At 45.0% G+C, this 20715-nt stretch overlaps 1 protein-coding gene across 1 annotated transcript in view; it reads right to left on the bottom strand.

The window, feature by feature from the left end:
* The window catches only part of soul4 (heme-binding protein soul4), a 35912-nt gene that overhangs the window by 9322 nt on the left and 5875 nt on the right, over positions 1 to 20715 (bottom strand). The window contains exons 2-3 of the mRNA XM_060941496.1: positions 16085 to 16267; positions 11880 to 11965 (exon numbers count right to left, since the gene is read on the bottom strand). Coding sequence (XP_060797479.1) covers positions 11880 to 11965; positions 16085 to 16244 — 246 coding nt within the window. The 5' untranslated portion in view covers positions 16245 to 16267. The remainder of the gene's footprint in view (positions 1 to 11879; positions 11966 to 16084; positions 16268 to 20715) is intronic.

The raw sequence follows: 20715 nt of genomic DNA, 5'->3' as shown, positions 1-20715 counted from the left end.
GCCACACTCGGGAGGAGAACTGGGGCCCTCGGTCTGAGACGATGTCCTGTGGAAGACCAAAGACTCGGAAGACATGATTAAATATAAGTTTTGCTGTTTCAAGAGCAGAGGGGAGTTTGCACAGAGGTATGAAGCGGCAGGCCTTGGAGAATCTGTCAACAATGACCAAAATGACCATGTTACCTTGTGACTCAGGGAGACCCGTGATGAAGTCGACTGCCACGTGGGACCAGGGACGCCGGGGAATGGTCAGAGGATGCAGGAGACCCTGGGGACGCTGTCGTGGGTTCTTGGTTCTGGTGCAAACCTCACAGGACAGGACAAATGACCTTACTTCCTGCTCCATGTTAGGCCACCAGAAGCGTCTTTTCAGGAAGTCCAGGGTCCTCCGAGCTCCCGGGTGGGCGGTGAGAGGGGAAGAGTGACCCCACTGGAGAACCTTGGCCCGGGCTTGATGTGGGACGCACAAGAGGCCCGGTGGCCCCGTCCCAGGACCGGGGTCCTGGCGTTGGGCTCGTCGAACAGCCTCCTCAATACCCCAGCGGACAGGGGCCACAATCCGGGACACCGGGATAATAGGTCCGACTTCATTCTCCCTGTTAGTGGCAGAGAACAGCCTGGACAGTGCGTCAGGTTTGGTGTTCTTGGAGCCGGGACGGTACGAGAGGGTGAAGTCAAACCGACTGAAAAACAGGGCCCACCTAGCCTGTCGAGGGTTCAGTCTCTTGGCTTGCTGGAGGTACTCCAGGTTCTTGTGGTCAGTCCAAACCAGGAATGGATGTTGCGCTCCCTCCAGCCAGTGCCTCCACTCCTCAAGGGCCAGTTTGACCGCTAACAGTTCTCGATCCCCCACATCGTACCGGGACTCCGCAGGACTCAGGCGGTGGGAGAAGTAAGCGCAGGGGTGCAGCTTTCCTTCCGAACGTTGAGAGAGTACCGCGCCGACACCACTGTCCGAGGCGTCCACCTCCACGATGAATGGTTGGGAGGTGTCCGGGAGGACCAGAATGGGTGCCGTGCAGAAGCGGGCCTTGAGGTCTTTGAACGCCTTTTCTGCCTGAGGAGACCAGCCATAAGATCCACCTGTCCCTTTGGTGAGGTCTGACATGGGTGCTGCCACAGAACTGAAGTTCCTGATGAACTTGCGGTAGAAGTTAGCGAATCCTAAGAACCGCTGAACCTCCTTAACGGACTTGGGAGTAGGCCAGTCCCGGACGGCCAGGGTCTTGGCAGGGTCCATTTGGAGTTGGCCTGTCCGTACAATAAATCCCAGAAAGGACACCTCGGGAACATGAAATTCGCATTTCTGGGCCTTAGCGAACAGATTGTTCTGTAGCAGCCTCTGGAGAACCTGGGGGACATGGTGGCGGTGCTCCTGCACGGTCTTGGAAAAGATAAGGATGTCATCGAGGTAGACAAAGACGTACAGGTTAATCATGTCCCTTAAGACGTCGTTGATTAGGGCCTGAAAAACAGCTGGTGCGTTGGTGAGTCCGAAGGGCATCACCTGGTATTCGTAGTGCCCAGATGGGGTGTTAAAGGCAGTCTTCCACTCGTCTCCCTGTCGGATACGGATGAGGTGGTATGCGTTCCGTAGGTCCAACTTGGTGAAGACGGTGGCGCCTTGGAGCAGGTCGAAAGCAGTGGACATCAGCGGAAGGGGATATCGGTTGCGCACAGTGATCTTGTTCAGGCCCCTGTAGTCAATACATGGTCGGAGCCCCCCATCCTTCTTGCCGACAAAGAAGAAGCCGGCACCAGCAGGTGAGGTGGAGGGTCGAATGAACCCAGAGACCAGGGCGTCTTTGAGGTATTCCTCCATGGCCTTGCGTTCTGGCTGAGAGAGGGAAAACAGTCTGCCACGAGGAGGGGTAGTCCCAGGGAGCAAGTCGATGGCACAGTCGTAGGCCCGGTGCGGAGGAAGAACGGCGGCCCTGCTCTTGCTGAATACCTCCTTGAGATCCCAGTACTCTGTGGGAACTTGAGATAACTCGGTGAGATCAGGGGGCTCGGCAGGAGACACAGGAGAGCTAGAGAGCAGACAAGAGGCATGGCATGCAGGGCCCCATTCCACAACCTGGCTTGTTACCCAGTCTATGTGAGGGTTGTGGCGAGTAAGCCAAGGAAGGCCTAGAATAACTGGGAACTCAGGTGAAGGAATCAGGTGCAGGGATATTTCTTCCTTGTGACCTTGAGACTGGAGGAAGACTGGAGAAGTAACTTGAGTGACTCGTCCATCACCTAACGCTTGGCCATCGAGGGCAGACACAGACAGAGGGACTTCAAGAGGTGCAGTAGGTATATTGATGCTTTGGGCGAAGTGACTATCCATAAAGTTCCCAGCTGCCCCTGAGTCTATCAAAGCTTGACAAGAGTGGACAGACTCACCCCAGGAGATGGAGACCGGGATGTAGATTCCTTGGCCAGGGAGTCCGGGAGAGAGGGTAGGCCCCGTCACAACCCTCCCTCGGCTGGACGGGGCGGTCCTTTTCCCAAGAGTTCGGGACATGATGCTCGGAAGTGACCAGGCTTGCCACAGTAGATGCAGCACTTGTCCCTCCTTCTGCGCTCCCTCTCAGATGCGGAGAGGCGAGTACGACCCACTTGCATGGGTTCTGGACAGTCACTGAAGGAGGTAGACGGTCTCCAGGTAGAGGTAGGGAGGCTGGGGGGGCTCAAGGCTTGGTGGCGTTCTCTCATCCTGTTGTCCAGACGAATAGCATGTGAGATGAGGGTTTCGAGGTCACTTGGGCATCCAATAGAGGCCAGACCGTCCTTGATGGGGTCAGACAGACCATGGTGGAAGGCTGACACCAGGGCAGTCTCATTCCATCCACTTACTGCTGTGAGTGTTCGGAACGAGATGGCGTAATCTGCGACGCTTCCTCCTTGCCGGATGGACATGAGCTTTCGGGCTGCGTCGGTACTGATGTCTGCCTGATCGAAGACCCGAAGCATCTCTTCAGAAAACAGCTGGAAATCAAAGCACTCAGGTCCCTGTCTTTGCCAGATAGCAGTAGCCCAGGCTCGCGCCTTACCAGCTAATAAGGTGATCACAAAGGCAATCTTGCGGCGATCCGTAGTGTAGGTGGTAGGCTGAAGCTCAAAGGTGAGTTGACACTGGGTAAGGAATTCTCGGCACTCACTGTGCTTGCCGTCATACCTCTGTGGTGCAGGAAGGCTGGGTTCGCAAGGTGAAGAAGGCAGCATGGCAGGAGGCACTGGAGCAGGAGTGGGAGCTGGATCAGGAGCAGGAACTGGATCAGGAGCAGGAGATGCAGGCAGAGATGTCAGCTGTGCCAGGGTTTTCCCAATTTGCTGAAGCAGTTCCTCGTGGCGAGCAAGGGCCTCACGTTGGCTGGTGAGCGTACGTCCATGAGCGTCCATGGTTGCTCCGAAGCGTGTCAAAGCTGCCATAATTCCCTGAAGGTTGGCCGGGTAGACAGTTGAAGCAGCCTCTGCTGAGTCGGTCATGACGGAGTCTTTCTGTTAGGGTTTTGCTGGGATTCGAACCTGGTTCGTTGGTGTGATGATCCAGCAAACCCCCACTAGGCCACCAGGGGAATGACTCAAATGCAGAGGCGTGAGGCGGAAGTAGAAAAGGTAACAAAAGGTTTATTTATACTATGTACACTATATACAATCCAGGGCAAAAAAAAACAAAAAAAAAACAAAGAGTATAATTCAAAAAGAAAAAGGCAAAAATGCAAAAGCTCAGAAGATCCACAAAACACAGTACAAAGGAAACTGGAGATAAACATAACAGCACAAAGACTCCGTGACAAGAGGACTGAACTCAGGGGTATAAATACACAAACTAATTAAGGACACAGGTGAAGATAATTAGGACTAACAGGCAATTAACAAAAAAAAAACACAAAACACAGGAACAGTGGCGGCCTCTAGAGGCCAAAATAAATATGACACGAAAAGGAAATAACAGCGGCCTCTAGAGGCCAAAACAGTCCAAGTCCTAACAAGAACCTGGCAGGAACGCTGGAAGACCATATAAGGAGGAAGAGTAAGCATGTGCCTGTGGAAGTCGACATGCTGCAGTGGCTGAACTGGAAGATTGTGACCTTTCATGGTGTTTTGTAGGCATCACTATATATATATATATATATATATATATAATCTCTCATCTCATTATCTCTAGCCGCTTTATCCTTCTACAGGGTCGCAGGCAAGCTGGAGCCTATCTCAGCTGACTACGGGCGAAAGGCAGGGTACACCCTGGACAAGTCGCCAGGTCATCACAGGGCTGACACATAGACACAGACAACCATTCACACTCACATTCACACCTACGCTCAATTTAGAGTCACCAGTTAACCTAACCTGCATGTCTTTGGACTGTGGGGGAAACCGGAGCACCCGGAGGAAACCCACGCGGACACGGGGAGAACATGCAAACTCCACACAGAAAGGCCCTCGCCGGCCCCGGGGCTCGAACCCAGGACCTTCTTGCTGTGAGGCGACAGCGCTAACCACTACACCACCGTGCCGCCCATATATATAGCCAGACCAGCTCAGGCAAAGCACCAGGAATGGATGGAATTCCAGCTGAGTTCTTTAAGTCAATTGGGCCAGTGGCACTAGAAGCCTTCCACAACATTCTTACCAGCATCTGGAAGGAAGAAGACATGACTAAAGAGTTCAGGGACGCTACGGTCATCACACTGTTCAAGAAGGGCAGCAAGGCTGACTGCGGCAATTACTGAGGGATTTCACTTCTATCAATTGCTGGGAAGATTTTGGCTCATGTCATCTTCAACCGCCTGATCACCGACATCTCAGAAGAGAATCTGCCTGATGCACAGTGTGGTTTCCGTCCAGGCCGCAGCACCACCGATATGATCTTCTCAGTTCATCAAGTCCAAGAAAAGTGCATTGAGCAGAACATGGAGTTCTACGTTGTCTTCATAGACCTGACCAAGGCCTTCGACACAGTAAACAGAGAGGCCTTCTGGCTCATCCTGTCAAAGTTTGGATGTCCAAGGAGGTTTGTGAACCTGATTCGCCTGTTCCATGATGACATGACTGGTCTAGTACGTTCTGGTGGAGAAGCGTTGAAGCCGTTTGACATCACCAATGGCGTGAAGCAAGGATGCATGCTGGCTCCCATTCTCTTCAACCTCTTCTTCACCTGTGTGCTGACCCATGCCGTCCGTGAACTGGATCAGGGAGTGTACCTTCGGTACAGGCTGGACGTATCCGTATTTGACCTTCGTCGCCTGAGTGCAAAGACCAAGACGATAGAAAAGAAGATCCTAGAAGCGCTATTTGCTGATGACCATGCCCTCATGGCACACAAGGAGTCAGACCTCCAGCTCATCATCAACAAATTTGCTGAAGCTTCTCGTCTTTTCGGTCTCATCATCAGCCTTGCCAAGACAGAGGTTCTGGTGCAGCCTGCCCCAGCTTCTACTGCTCGTCCTCCCTTGATCTTCATTGAAGGAACAGAGCTCAAAACTCCAGATGAGTGTAAAATGTATGAGTAAATAATCCCATGTTATTTTTTAAAAAGAAAATTAAAAATAAACACCAGATAAAAAACCCCATCTATCTTATATAAATAAAGACACAAATTTTGTTGGCTGGTGGTCAAGTGTTTGTGAGATAGGATGCCTTGTACTTACGGTCGGGTTTCCTGCGGTGGTACATCGTATGGACGTCGTACGGTCGTAAAAGCAATCAAAAATCAGGTCAATGCATTACCATAATCTCTTAAGTATGGAGCTTCGTGCATGGGAAGCTCTGCTATTAAAACAAGCTGTGCCCTAAACATGCTTGATAATTTAGGGGTGATTCGCATTTCTCAACATGGGTATGAAGAAAAACAGGGTTTTAAAAACCTGTAAATTTGGCAGGAAGTTTTAGTTTTGTTTGGCCAACATAAAAGCAATTTACTGTCTATACAACTTTACTAAATGATGCAGCATTATAGTGCATCGCTAATAACGGGTTAATAATCCCATAACATTTAATTAATAAAGCACATTCCCTTCGAAGCATGAACTACAGAGCCATTTATTCATTCCTTTTCAGTAAGTCCTTTATACTGGCCTGGATTGTGGTGAATCTGGAGCCTATCCCAAGAACACTCAGCTTGAGGCAGGAATACACTCCGGATGAGACATACTAGCTGGATTGAACTGGGAACCCTGGAGCTGTGAGGCGGTAACACTCCCTGCTATACCACTGTGCTGCCTGTCTGTTTTGTTTGATATGCTGGATTATTGCATGACATGCTTGGGACATGCCTTTAGGTTTGGACAAATGCCATTTTTTGCTGCCTAGGCATGTACTGTGGAGTCACAGCTTGAACTGTACTCACCACTGCAAGCAGACAGCCAGCATCAAGTGCTGTATTAATGCTATTATTAAATGGTAATTCAAGCATGGTGGAAAAAATTATACAGAGCCCAGAGTACATGAACATATATATGAAGTATGACAATGTATTACTGTGTCCCACACTAATAATGTAACATTTGTTTGTGTGTGACTAAATCATAAAAGACAACCACATTTTAGTATTCGATGTCTAAAACCTGTGAGGGAACACAAAACTATAGCAAGGGAACAATTTCGGTATTTCAGTAAAATGCTTTTATGCATGAAAGAAAAATCCAAACTTAATCATGTCATGACATCCTAAATTAATTTGAAGAGATTTCTAAAAAATAATAATAATTAATTAGAGATGCTGTCTTTAATTATGCAGATGTTGATGAGTGAATGGTGATCCTAAAGCTGTCAAATTCCATCCTAATCAGCATCAACCCACTGCACAAAACCTACAAGCAGCATTTCAGAAGAGATGCACCAGAGCAGCCATTTGCATGCAGGTTCCAAACTTAAGCGATGAAAAGCATTTATAACCCCATTTCCAGAAAAGTTGAGATATTTTCCAAAATGCAATAAAACAAAAATATGCGATTTGTTAATTCGTGTGAGCCTTTATGTGGTAGCAGGGGCATGGCCAACCAGCAGTCTGTGAATGGAGGGCGGGGTCGGGGAAGGTAAGTGGCTAAGTCATTCCACCTGCTGTCAATTAATGTGTGTGTGTGTGTTTGTTACAGGGATGGAGCATAAAAGGAGAGAGAGAGCAGAGAAAAGGGGCTCCCTCCTGACCACAACGCATGAGTGAGTGAGTGAGTGAGTGAGTGAGTGAGTGAGTGAAAGCTGAAAAGCTGAAATCAGTGAAATAAAGCGTTTGTGTGTGACCATCAACTCTCGTCTGCCATGCTTCTGTGCTCCACCCACATCAGGAACTGCTACAGTGGTGCTGAAACCCGGGAGCACAGAAGGGAACCACCCCATGGAGTCCTCCCCATTCATAGAGCTCATCCTTGCCCTCGCTACCGCCCAGCAGAACGAGCATCAAGCGCTGATTGCCCTCCGAAAGGAACAGGAGCAATGGTTCGAAGCCTTGATGCTGGCCCAGCAGGAAGATCGCCAGGCGTTCCGGCAGCTGCTCGCATCAGCAGGGGCGTCGACCATCACCGCAGCCGGCACCCTTACGAAGATGGGCCCGCAGGATGATCCAGAAGCGTTCCTCGTCCTCTTCGAGCAAACAGCCAAGGTGAGGGGGTGGCCAGTGGAGCAGCGTGCGGCGAGCCTCCTCCCGCACCTGACTGGCGAGGCGCAGCTCGCAGTGCAGCAGCTCCCTGCTGACAGCCGACTGGTGTATGCTGACCTGAGGAAAGCCATCCTGCAGCGGGTTGGCCGCTCCCTGGAACAACATCGCCAGAGCTTCCGGACGCTGGCATTGGAGGAGGTCGGCTGGCTGTTTGCATTCGGCCAGCAACTCTGGGCCGTCTGCCGGCGGTGGCTGAGGGCAGAAGACCGCGACGCCGACAAGATCATCGATCTGGTGGCACTGGAACAGTTTATCTCTCGACTTCCGGAAGGAACGGCAGAATGGGTCCAGTGTCATCACCCGGTGTCGCTGGAACGAGCCATCAAGCTGGCGGAGGACCATCTGGAGGTGGCTCCGACGGCAGGCAGATGAGGCATTTCCCCTCGCTTCTTTTCTCTCTCTCTCTTTCCCCCCGTCTCTTGTTCCCCTCCCCACCCCGTTCCCCTGCCGCGGAGGCAGTGACCGGCTCCTCCCCAGCCGGCCCGTCACACCCGTGGTGTCCTCCCATCTTCCTCTTCCGTGTCTGTGTTGTCTTCTCCTCAGGTGAGTGACTCCCATAACACCAGTGCAGAGGGAAAGCCTGGGCTGGTGTGCTGGTGCGGCGGGGAATCGGAGCATCTCCAGTCAGAGCTCCACAAGGGAGGTGGGAGCTGTAATCCGGATCTCCGACGCGCCAGAAACTGCCCGGAACATATCACATACTAGTAAGTATTCAAGGGGATACATATCACGCTTTGGTGGATTCCGGTTGTAATCAGACCTCAATTCACCAATGCCTGGTGCAAGGTGAGGCATTGGGGAGAGCACAAGCGGTGAAAGTGTTGTGTGTGCATGGGGATGTTCACAGTTATCCCTTAGTGCAGGGGTCACCAAACTTTTTTCTCTGGGGGCCACATTGTCGTTCCTGACTGTGATGGGGGGCCAGGTTCGGGTCAGCTATATAACATAGAATTGTATGACCCAGACAAATATGACCACCAGCAGGCCTCATTGTGTAGTAGAGATTACTAGCCTGGCACAGCCATCCCCACTACTATATCCCAACTACTATATCCCAACTACTATATCCCCACTACTATATCAACACTTGATTCCTGGCACATATTTGTTTATCTTTACTAGTGGTTTGCAAAAGTAGTAATCGAGTCTTCACACTTTGTTTTAATTTGAAATACCACTGATATTCCATTTATTTATTTTCTAATAAAAATAACATCAAAGCTGTCAAGGTAAGAAACATCTGCCTATTTAAGGTGATTGACACTGGCAAAGGTGAGTGGAAAATTATAAATTGTAGGTAGGCCTGTTGATATTATTAATAATATAAATAATAATTGTATGCAGCACTTAATAAAGGTCAAATAAATAGGCCTATAAAATAAATACATTTTAAAAAACAGTGAAATTATAATAATATGAGCAATAGATCAATAGATCACAGCAGTTGTGCTGTGTCCTGCACGCCATTGCTCTCATCCATGGCCAAAGCAAAAAACTCGAATTCTGACGCTTTCTCATTCAGCTGGTCATACACGTTGTCCCCCAAATCTTCGGTTCGCCTGGTCATAGTAGGTGCGGAGAGACTCACCGCGTTGAGTGCATCCTTCTTGTTGGGACACACCTCCTCGGCCACAGCAAGCATGCATACTTTAACAAAGTCCCCATCAGTAAACGGCTTTCCATGGGTAGCTAGTAGGTGAGCTACCTTATAGCTAGCTCGGAAAGCAGCCTGGTTGATCTGGGTTTGGCGAAGGAAGACATTCTGTTGTGCAGCCGGTCCGCATTTCATCCTCCGAATCCTGTCTTCTCTTGTTTGCCCTCACAAACTAGCATACTCTTTGTGGCGGGTTTCGTAGTGACGACGCAGATTATATTCTTTGAAAACCGACACTTTCTTTACATACAAGACAAACTGCACGGTCCTTACACTGAACGAAAAAATAATCGGTGGTCCACTGTTCTTTAAAAACTCTGCATTCTCTGTCAGCTTTTCGCTTACTGCTAGCCATTTTGCTGTCCTGAACACTGACAGTTCTCTGCGCATGTGCTGCCTGTCACTGCTTGATCGCGAGCATATGACGAAAATTCGGAAAATATGAATAGTTCATTTTATAACTAAATATCAATTTGAATTGATAAAATCAACAAAATACAAGATGCAGACATGTTATTATTTGCCAAAAAGCAATTTAAAAAAATAGGCCATGACCACTTTTGGGGATTGCCTCATAGGGCCGGTTCAAGTGGTGGGGGGCAGAGGGGCTGGGGGGGCCGGTCAAAGGGGGGTGGCGGGCCGGATCTGGCCCGCGGGCCGTAGTTTGGTGACCCCTGCCTTAGTGTCTGTCCATATTCTATTCCGGGGCCAAATGCATAGAGTAAAGGTGGTGGTTAGTCCTTGTCTCAACCACTCGTTGATTTTGGGCACTGATTGACCAGGGTTTAAAAAGCTGATGGAATATTTAACACGTAGTGGGTCCTGCACTAGTAGGTCACGGGAAGATCCTGGTGTAGTGTTGACTGGAGAAGCTGTCACAGAGCCGTCTACGTCAACACCGCGTCAGAGTGAGGAGCAGCCCACTCCTCCTCCCTCTCTCAGGGATTGCCTTGGGGATTTCCCCTTAGAGCAGTTGCGAGACGAGACTCTGCGGCATGCGTTTGACCAAGTGAGAGTAATCGATGGTCAAACTCTTCAGTCAAGCGCGGCACCGGCCTTCCCTTATTTTGCTATTGTCAAAGATAGATTGTACTGAGTGACATAGGACACTCAAACTAGTGAACGAATAACCCAAATGTTAATCCCACAGAGCCATAGGGAACTTGTATTCCATGCGACTCACTTTAATCCCATGGCTGGACACTTAGGGCAAGATAAAACACTAGCCCAAATAATGGTCCGGTTCTATTGGCCAGGGATTCGCAAGGATGTCCGTCGGTGGTGTGCGGCATGCCGTGAATGCCAATTAGTAAATCCCGTGGCCACTCCAAAAGCACCGTTGCACCCTTTTCCTCTAATCGAGACCCCATTTGAGCGAATTGGGATGGATCTTGTCGAGCCAATTACTGTAGATCGGTCAGCACGAGGATATCGCTTTATTTTAGTTCTGGTGGACTATGCAACATGATATCCAGAAGCAGTGCCTCTTCGCAATATCTCAGCACGCAGTAATGTGGAAGTGCTCTTCCGCTTTATCTCCTGGGTCAGGATTCCGAAAGAAATCCTGACAGACCAAGGCACTTCGTTTATGTCACGCACACTGCGCGAGCTGTATGGGTTATTGGGAATTAAGTCTATCCGCACCAGTGACTATCACCCACAAACGGATGGCTTAGTAGAGTGATTTAACCAAACACTCAAGAACATAATCCGGAAATTCATAAGTGAAGATGCATGTAATTGGGATCAGTGGCTCGAGCCCCTGTTATTCGCAGTACGAGAGGTCCCGCAAACCACCACGGGGTTTTCTCCATTTGAATTATTATATGGGCGTAAGCTGCATGGCATTCTGGACGTGCTATGGCAAAATTGGGAGGAGGGACCTTTACCTAGCAAAAACGAAATCCAGTACGTTCTTGACCTGTGCGCAAAACTCCACAACCTCACGCACCTAACCCAGGAGAATTCGTGGCAGGCACAAGAACGTCAAATCCGGCTGTATGACAGCGCACGCGCCTTAGAGAGTTCATGCCGGGAGACAAAGCACTCGTATTATTGCCCACGTCAAGCTCCAAATTAGTTGCCAAGTGGCAAGGGCCCTTCAAGGTTGCACGGCGAGTCGGGGACGTAGACTATGAGGTGAGGCGAACGGATAGGGGATTCTGGAATTCTGTTTTTATGCTGCAATGAGTTCCCATGTGGTTTACTATCCAAGCACATAATACCCTGTTACTTCTTATGCAACCTTATAAAAGTTCTTCTAGCACATTGATGGTGCTAAGGTCCTGTGTAAGTTACCTTAGATCTTATGGTCGAATTTTTACACTTGCAAATTTGGTCTAGCGAGCTAATGATTGCAGAGGAACTTTTCAAGCACACTTAACTAGCTAGCTCATGTAGCTAATCAATAAAGTTTAAATACCTTTTATTGCAGAAAATATTGGGGGAATATGTTTATGTTCATTCATAGACACTTATTTATAATATGACTGTGATGTGATCTTCTGTCACTGAGTATAAAAAGTTGCTGTAAGCTAGATCCAGTTCTCTAAAATGCATGTACTTGGAATCAAATTATACCTTTTCATGTGTTGATAGGGTGACGAAAGGAATCTGTTCCACTTCCTGATTCCTCCTCGTCATCTCCACAATTGGTCCAGCCATCTCTAGGAGGAAATATGAAGCCCACACAGAGTGTGAATTGAGCCTGATTTTAATCTTGACTTATCTAAAATCCTTCGCTTACTAGTCGTGATTTCATTAGAGGTGGTGATCTTATGGAGTCAAATATTTAAACAAGCATCTAAAGGTGCACTCATTACACACACACACACACACACACACACACACACACGCACGCACAAAGTGCTGTGTACAGTGTACTAATAAGATACAACCTTCACCACTGTGTTTTTTTTTAAGCCTGTTATGTTTTACTGAGACATTAAACTTCTTTCTCTTATATGGCATACGACTATAAACCTGTAGGACTGAGGGCAAATGAACGTTTTCAATGTGCCCAATGCCGCAGAGAAGGTCAATGCAATAGAGAAGCTTGGAGAGCAATATCTCCACATAAAAAAGCTATGTGACCTTGTAGAGCTCTTCAATTCTCAACACAGCAGTGTGTATGAACCATGAGAGGAAGAAAAACACGTTAGCTGACTAGGATTAGTTCAGGCAGAAATTAAATCTATACAATTTTCCCCTTTAGCTTTTACATGAGCTATAACACTAACATACTGTCGCTAACAAGTATGAAAAGTTAGATTTTGTGCCTTGGACTTACATTATTATTCAGAATTACTTCTAATGCACAAGATTCACACCTCCTGTCTGAATCAGACACCTTTCTGGCATGATACCAAACTATGTGTCGAAGAAGGAAGTGATTCTGGCTGTAAGATGGCCTCTATTATGGTTAGCTCGAAACTCAACATGGCTTGAGGTGAGCTTGTTAGGCATGCAGTTTGCCTAATGCCAAAATTGGATATGCTTCCCTTCCTTGTTATCTATAGCCTTGTAGCACCAGTTCAAACCTAAAAAAGCAACTGGGGTACAGAGGAAACTGTGTAAACTTCATTTCTGTATTTCTTCAAACTGTTCTTTTACATTCATGGCTCTGAACTCTAACATCACTAACAATGTGAAACAGACAGTGGCTTGCACAAGCACAGCCCTTTTCCACATTTTGTAGTGTTAAACCCGCAACAAGAAATGGACCTAACTAGAATTACAGTGTCTCGCAAAAGTATTCATCCCCCTTGGTGTTTGTCCTGTTTTGTCGCATTACAAGCTATAATTAAAATGGATTTTTGGAGGGTTAGCGCCATTCAATTTACAAACATGCCTACCACTTTAAAGGTGCAGTTTTTTTTTTTTTATTGTGACAAAAACAATAATTAAGATGAAAAAAAACCAGAAATCTGGAGTGTGCATAGGTATTCACCCCTTTCGTATGAAACCCCTAAATAAGAGCTGGTCCAACCAATTCACTTCATAAGTGACATAATTAGTTGATTAAGATCCACCTGTGTGCAATCAAAGGGTCACATCATTTGTCACATGATATCTGTATAAATCAACCTGTTCTGGAAGGACCCTGACTCTGCAACACTACCAAGCAAGCAACATGAAAACCAAGGAGCCTCCAAACAGGCCAAAGACAAAGTTTTGAAGAAATATAGATCAGGATTGGGTTATAAAAAATATCCCAAACTTTGAATATCCCAGGGAACACCATTAAATCCATTATAGCAAAATGGAAAGAATATGTCACCACTACAAAACTGACAAGAGAAGGCTGCTCACTAAAACTCACAGACCGGGCAAGGAGGGCATTAATCAGAGATGCAACAAAGACACCAAAGATAACACTGAAGGAGCTGCAAAGATCCACAGGGGAGATGGGAGTATCTGTCCATAGGACCACTTTAAGCCGTACACTCCACAGAGTGGGGCTTTATGGAAGAGTGGCCAGAAAAAAGGCATTGCTTAAGAAAATACGTTTGGAGTTTGCCCAACAGCATGTGGCAGACTCCCCAAGCACATGGAAGAAGATTCTCTGGTCAAATGAGACTAAAACTGATCTTTTTGGCTATCGTGGGAAATGCTATGTGTGGTGCAAACCCAACACCCCAAGAACACCATTCCTACAGTGAAGGATGGTGGTGGCAGCATCATGCTGTGGGGATGTTTTTCATCTGCAGGGACAGGAAAGCTGGTCAGGACTGAAGGAAAGATGGATGGCACTAAATACAGGGCAATTCTGGAGGAAAACCTGTTTGAGTCAGCCAGAGGTTTGAGACTGGGACAAAGGTTCACGTTCCAGCAGGACAATGACCCTAAACATACTGCTAAAGCTACACTGGAGTGGTTTAAAGGGAAACATTTAAATGTCTTGGAATGGCCAAGTCAAAGTCCAGCCCTTGATCCAATTGAGAATCTGTGGCATAACTTGAAGATTGCTGTACACCAACGCAACCCATCTAACTTGAAGGAGTTGGAGCAGTCTTGCCTTGAGGAATGGGTAAAAATCCCAGTGGCTAGATGTGCTAAGCTAATAGAGACATACCCCAAGAGACTTGCAGCTGTGATTGCAGCAAAAGGTGGCTCTATAAATTATTGACTTTGGGGGGTGAACACCTATGTACACTCCAGATTTCTGTTTTTTTCATCTCAATTATTGTTTGTGTCACAATAAAACAACAATTTGCACCTTTAAAGCTGTAGGCATGTTGTGTAAGTAAAATGGTGCTAACTAGGGATGTCCCGATCCGATCACGTGATCGGAAATCGGGCCCGATCACATGGTTTCAGACTCGATCGGAATCGGGCATTGCCTCCCGATCAGGGATCGGATATATATCTATATAATATATTCTCATTTTTAACACATCAATAACTATGCGTTGGCACAGAGTGAGACCAGACCTCTTGTCTCAACACAGCAACATCAACGCGTGCGGCATGACATCACTTTGTAGCGGAGACGCTATTGGTTATTGGCTGCCTGTTGCCGGCAAAGTTGAACACGGAAGCAGTTCGAAGCGGAAAGCAAAGCATGAGATCATTTTTTTTTTTCGTTGGATGACAAAAGAAACGGGTTCAAACCTGAAAGGGTAGAAATGCTTGTTTTCATCAAGAAAAACGTTCATTTCCTTAATTGAAATTACTGTACACCACTGTGAGATGCGTTCTTAAAAGCAAATTACCGGCACTGTGGCACTTTATTTTTTTTATTTGTTTACATTCCTGCCAGGTATTTTAAGGTTATTTTTTAAAATTTGTTATTTATTGTTCAAACTGCCTCACGTAAGTGCTCTGTTTGCTAACAGAGTTGTTGGATGTTAAAATAAGGTGTTAAATAAAAAATGAGGAACATCCTGGATCCGTTTCTTTCCTCGTCTTTATTTTTTATGGATTATAAGAAGTATCGGATCGGGACTCGGTATCGGCAGATACTCAAAATCAAATGATTGGTATCGGATCGGAGGGCAAAAAAACCTGATCGGGACATCCCTAGTGCTAACCCCTCAACGATCCATTTTAATTTGAGCTTGTAATGTGACAAAACAAGACAAACACCAAGGGGAATGAATACTTTTGCAAGATACTGTATATGATAGAAATACACACAAAATAACCCATTATATTGAAGTGGGAGAAAAATCAATACAGTTTGCAAAAAAAAAAAAAATAGTAAAACATGTAAAAACACAAACAAACAAACAAACAAAAATTGTGATTGCTGGTTACACAAGAACTAACCACATGTGAAGGGTTATGCATTTCATACCTATGGGGATGAATATTGATAAAATCAGAACTTTTACAAATTTTATTTGTAAATAAAATACAAACTATAGTGACTTCAGCATTATGGGATAGTATGTGTCAATTCATCACACTGTATATTTGGTTCACTATTCATGATGGTGGTAGCATATTATACTAACAGTGCTTATATAAGAATTATATGCAATAATTATATACATTTAAAAAAAATATTTTCATAACTCAAAAACTGTCCTAATAAATTATAAGAAGAAACCCAATCCAGCATGCGCCACACTTTATGGACTCATATATTATAACATTGAATGTCTGCAGTCTAATATTAGCTTTCAGTTGGCAACATGACTGTTTCAATAGAATTAATCTTCCTGTCTCTCAGACCTGCTGCTGAATGAGTTCAACAGTCTTAAAGCTTGTTGAACAACTGAAAATGGATCCATGATGAGAATAACCAAAGCCCTGTCAAACCCCAAATTCAGAAACTGTACCTCTTGGGACGGTGACCTGATGTGTACGCCCCACAGCCTGCCAGTGAGCAAGCAGCCTTTCCTCCTCCTCTTCATCTGCGGGTTGGGAGTTATCAGTAACTTCATCATCTAACTGCTCATCATCCAGGTCAGCAAGATCATCAATAGAGATAAGAGCCATTTTTGCCAAATTTTCAGTATGACCTGAAATAACAGATTAACAGACTAAATGTGTCAAAAGCAAAGGACGCATTTGGGCTTGATACTGCCTTTATTAAAGCTCACTGTTCTGTCCTGGCAAAACCCTTAACACATTTGATAAACCTATCCATCAGAGTAGGCAAATTTCCACAGAGCTGGAAACAAGCCATCATAACACCAATTTTTAAATCTGGTGCTAAAGATCAGGCATGTAACTACAGACCAATCTCTATATTGCCTGCTCTTTCTAAAATTCTAGAGAAAATTGTTACAGAGCAGCTAATAGACCATCTTGAGAGTAATGGACTTATTAATAACAAACAGTTTGGTTTTAGACCAGGATACTCAACAGAAATAGCTAACTGTTATCTTACAGAGAATATTAAGAGGAGTTTGGACAGGGGTAATGTTGTGGGGGCTGTATTTATAGACCTCAAAAAAGCTTTTGATACGGTCAACCACAACATACTCCTGAACAAACTCATCAATTTTAATCTTTCTAAACATGCTATAGACTGGTTTGCATCATATCTAGAGCACAGAGAACAAAGGGTCAAGGTAAATACTGAACTTTCACTGCTGTTAACATCAACTATGGGCATTCCGCAGGGCTCAGTTTTGGGGCCTCTGCTTTTCAGTTTATATATAAATGACCTACCTACCTGTTGTCAGTCAGCTAATTGCCAAATGTATGCTGACGACACAGTTATTTATGTGTCAGCCAGAACACCAAGTATAGCAGCTGAAATTTTAACTAAGGAGATGGAAGGTGTATCCTGCTGGCTTAAAGACAATCATCTCACTCTCAACATTAAAAAGACTGTATCTATGTGCTTTTCTATAAGAGGGAAAGCCACCTGTTCTATCAGAATAGACCAGGACACTATAGATGAAGTTAATTTTTTTTAGGAAGTTTAAATTTTTAGGTATCATTTTAGATTCTCAGCTTAAATTTAATAAACATATTAAGAAACTCACTTCGACACTCCGAACAAACCTGAACTGTTTTAGAATGATAAGGCATCACATACCCACTAAGGCAGCCTTATTGTTCTTTCATGCCATGATACTTTCTCATCTGTCTTACTGCATTACTGTATGGAGCCAAGCCTCCCAGACAACAATGAAACCTATTCTATCATTATACAAACAGGCACTAAAAATATTGGATCACAAACCAATAATGTGGCATCATTGCTTAATAGTGAAGAAATATAACTTCTTAAGTTTTGAGAATTTTATGAAGTTTTCTTTTCTTAAACTAATTTTTAAATGTGTAAATAACCTTGCTCCTGCTGTACTATGCCCTTTTGTAATAAAAATAAGTACAAGAAGGGTAGCCACCAGGGGAGCAGTGAATGGCAACTGTATAGCAGAGGGGCGTAAAACCAGTTTTGGCCAATCAAGTTTTTCAATACTTGGGACAAATTTCTGGAACGACTTACCATCGGAAATAAAAACACAGACTGAGCCTAAAATATTTAACAAAAAAGTAAAACAATTTCTTAAGGCAAACCAAAAATGCAGCCATCAGGACAGGCAATAGATAATATACACACATATACACTTATACACACACACCATATACTGTCTGTATACACAAGTGGTGTTGTTTATCTTTTTTGTTTATCTGTGTTGTTTATTTTTTGGTATAAGGTTTTTATGCTATAGCAAGCATGTTTTAAAATAGCATATATCTGTATAATTTTTGTTTAATGTGATATTTTATTATAATAGGTAGCCTGATCAGGGACAGGGGTTGCAAACTAGCCATTTGGCTACAAACCTCCTATGTATTCACATCTACAAGTTTTGTCATGGCTTTGCCACGTCATGTTTGTAATAATGTGCACTGCATTGTCCCTGCCAAATAAACTATAAATGAAATAAATGAAAATGAAATACAGTAAGGCACACCGGTTTTTATTTACTGAACAGAAGATGTGAAAAAGTAGGCTTATTTACACACATTTAGACTGTTTACAAAGGAGGAAATAAATGACAGGCAGGAATGCAAATCTTGTTCAAACAAGCAGTAACGTGGCTATCATATTTACTCTGGGAAGTAAGCTGTATTACTATTAGGCCTATTGAAAATAAGGCCTATTGTTGATTCATGCCCATCGAACAACCTTCTATGGAACTCTTTCAGACCAGGCCTTAATAAAAGAAGCCTGATTCCAATCTTTTCCACCCTTACAGAGTTAAAAAAAAATCCTCAACTACCATCTGCTTGTACAAAGGCCAATTTTAATTAACACACATCTCTCCCCGCCTCTCTTCATTACACACATACGCATGTTTCATTCCTGGAAATGAATCAACACCATGGGAATACGACTGACAACACACTGACAACTGACCCACATACCGCAAGTACACACCCATGTTGTAGCCTCAATTTGTTCTCATAGCCTTGACTTGCAAGTGGCGTAAAAGCAAAATAGAAACCCGGATGTCGGCCATGTTAGTGGATATACAAAGTGGGGTCAAACGACATTCCATACAAAACATAGTCACGCATGCGCAACTCTTTGTTTATCCACTGCTTTAAGGGTTCTTTTAGCTATGCCATATCTTTATGCTGTATATGGTTGTGGTCACAACAGTACTCATGACCGTGGCACATCCTGATTTTTTAGAATTCTGTCCGTGATTCGGAAAGAGGGCGAGGAAACTCCGAGGCTTAGTACGGAGAGGAGATGAGCACGGCTGAACAACATCGGCAGGGCTGATCTAACAGAGGCTAAAACCAAAACAGCTCGTGTTTGCAGTAATCATTTTATCTCGGGTGAGATTCAAAACCTTTCTCGATAATATCATGGAAGAATTTTATTTCTTGTTGCTAGAATTTTGCTATAAAATGAATGTTCTCTCATCGTGGTTCACTTGGTCGTTGTTATAATTTTAACACGTGTATTACCATTTCGCTTCTAGGAGCGCCAGCAAAATTATATGATAGAAACAATCCAGACTGGGCACCCACTCAGAAAATGGGCGATGTTTCGTCCAAGGTCAGACTTGATTCTTCGGCAGCTGAACCAGATAGAACGCGATATCTGGGTACTTGATGGTCGGTAGAAGCGTCTTATCTTCAGAAAAGTCTGACTTTTTAAAAATAATATGGGTCAAAACCATGGGCGCAGATAGAGGGGGGGACGGGGGGGATTCGTCCCACCCAGATTTAAATTCACCTCGTTCGGTCCCCCCCACTTATAGGGAGGAAAAAACGTCTATGCTGTCTTTCTTTGCATAAGGCAAACCTCACGGAAAAATCAAAAGACTAATTACCATTCGGTTTATTGAGGTGCACAGCAGTACATATACATAGTTGCAACTGCGCAGACTGCACAGGTTGCGAGCTCGAGCTTGGTTGCTATGGTTACCTACAACAAGTTTGACAGGCATATCGGGGACAGCTCCTCCTAGTTCAGGACCCCAACACGGCATGATGAAGGGTGCCAAAAGGCAGAAAACGATTGCATCGTTTAAAAAAAAAAAAAAAAACGACTGTAAGTAAACTGTGCCTTACTTTATCATATCATCTTGCAATTTTTTGATAGTCTGTTCAAAGTAATGTCGTAGTGAAAGTAAAATCGTACGGAGTAGTGATGCCTTTCTGGTAGCCTCCTTCTTTCGGTGGTAGCCTGTAGATACAGTGCTCAGAAGGCAGTTTTAATGTTTAATCTGGCGTTCCTTGCCATAATTTCAGCGAGCATATTGTTTCATAAGGAAACTTTGCGAAGAGTTGTTGACTGACTGCCGCTCACGCAACACACAGGCATAGTTAGAAAGCCAGGATGCACTGGTTTACACTTTACACACACACGCGTAGCCCAGCTTCTCGCTATGGTTAACAGTGGGAACTTAGCGGTTTTAAAACTAGCTTTGCAGTTTTGCAATTTCTGTGCGTGATGATAATGTGTAAACTTTGGATTTCCATAGGCTATGTTAAAATGTTATCATTGTAGTTCCTGGTGATGGCAGTGAGGGAGGTGAAATAACATGTATACACACTACCGTTCAAAAGTTTGGGGTCACCCAGACAATTTTGTGTTTTCCATGAAAAGTCACACTTTTATTTACCACCATAAGTTGTAAAATGAATAGAAAATATAGTCGAGACATTTTTCTGGCCATTTTGAGCATTTAATCGACCCCACAAATGTGATGCTCCAGAAACTCAATCTGCTCAAAGGAAGGTCAGTTTTATAGCTTCTCTAAAGAGCTCAACTGTTTTCAGCTGTGCTAACATGATTGTACAAGGGTTTTCTAATCATCCATTAGCCTTCTGAGGCAATGAGCAAACACATTGTACCATTAGAACACTGGAGTGAGAGTTGCTGGAAATGGGCCTCTATACACCTATGGAGATATTGCACCAAAAACCAGACATTTGCAGCTAGAATAGTCATTTACCACATTAGCAATGTATAGAGTGGATTTCTGAT

This window comes from Neoarius graeffei, chromosome 15 (genome assembly GCF_027579695.1).
Source record: "Neoarius graeffei isolate fNeoGra1 chromosome 15, fNeoGra1.pri, whole genome shotgun sequence".
Taxonomy (NCBI): Eukaryota; Metazoa; Chordata; class Actinopteri; order Siluriformes; family Ariidae; genus Neoarius; species Neoarius graeffei.
This window is presented reverse-complemented; position numbering and strand designations above follow the sequence as displayed.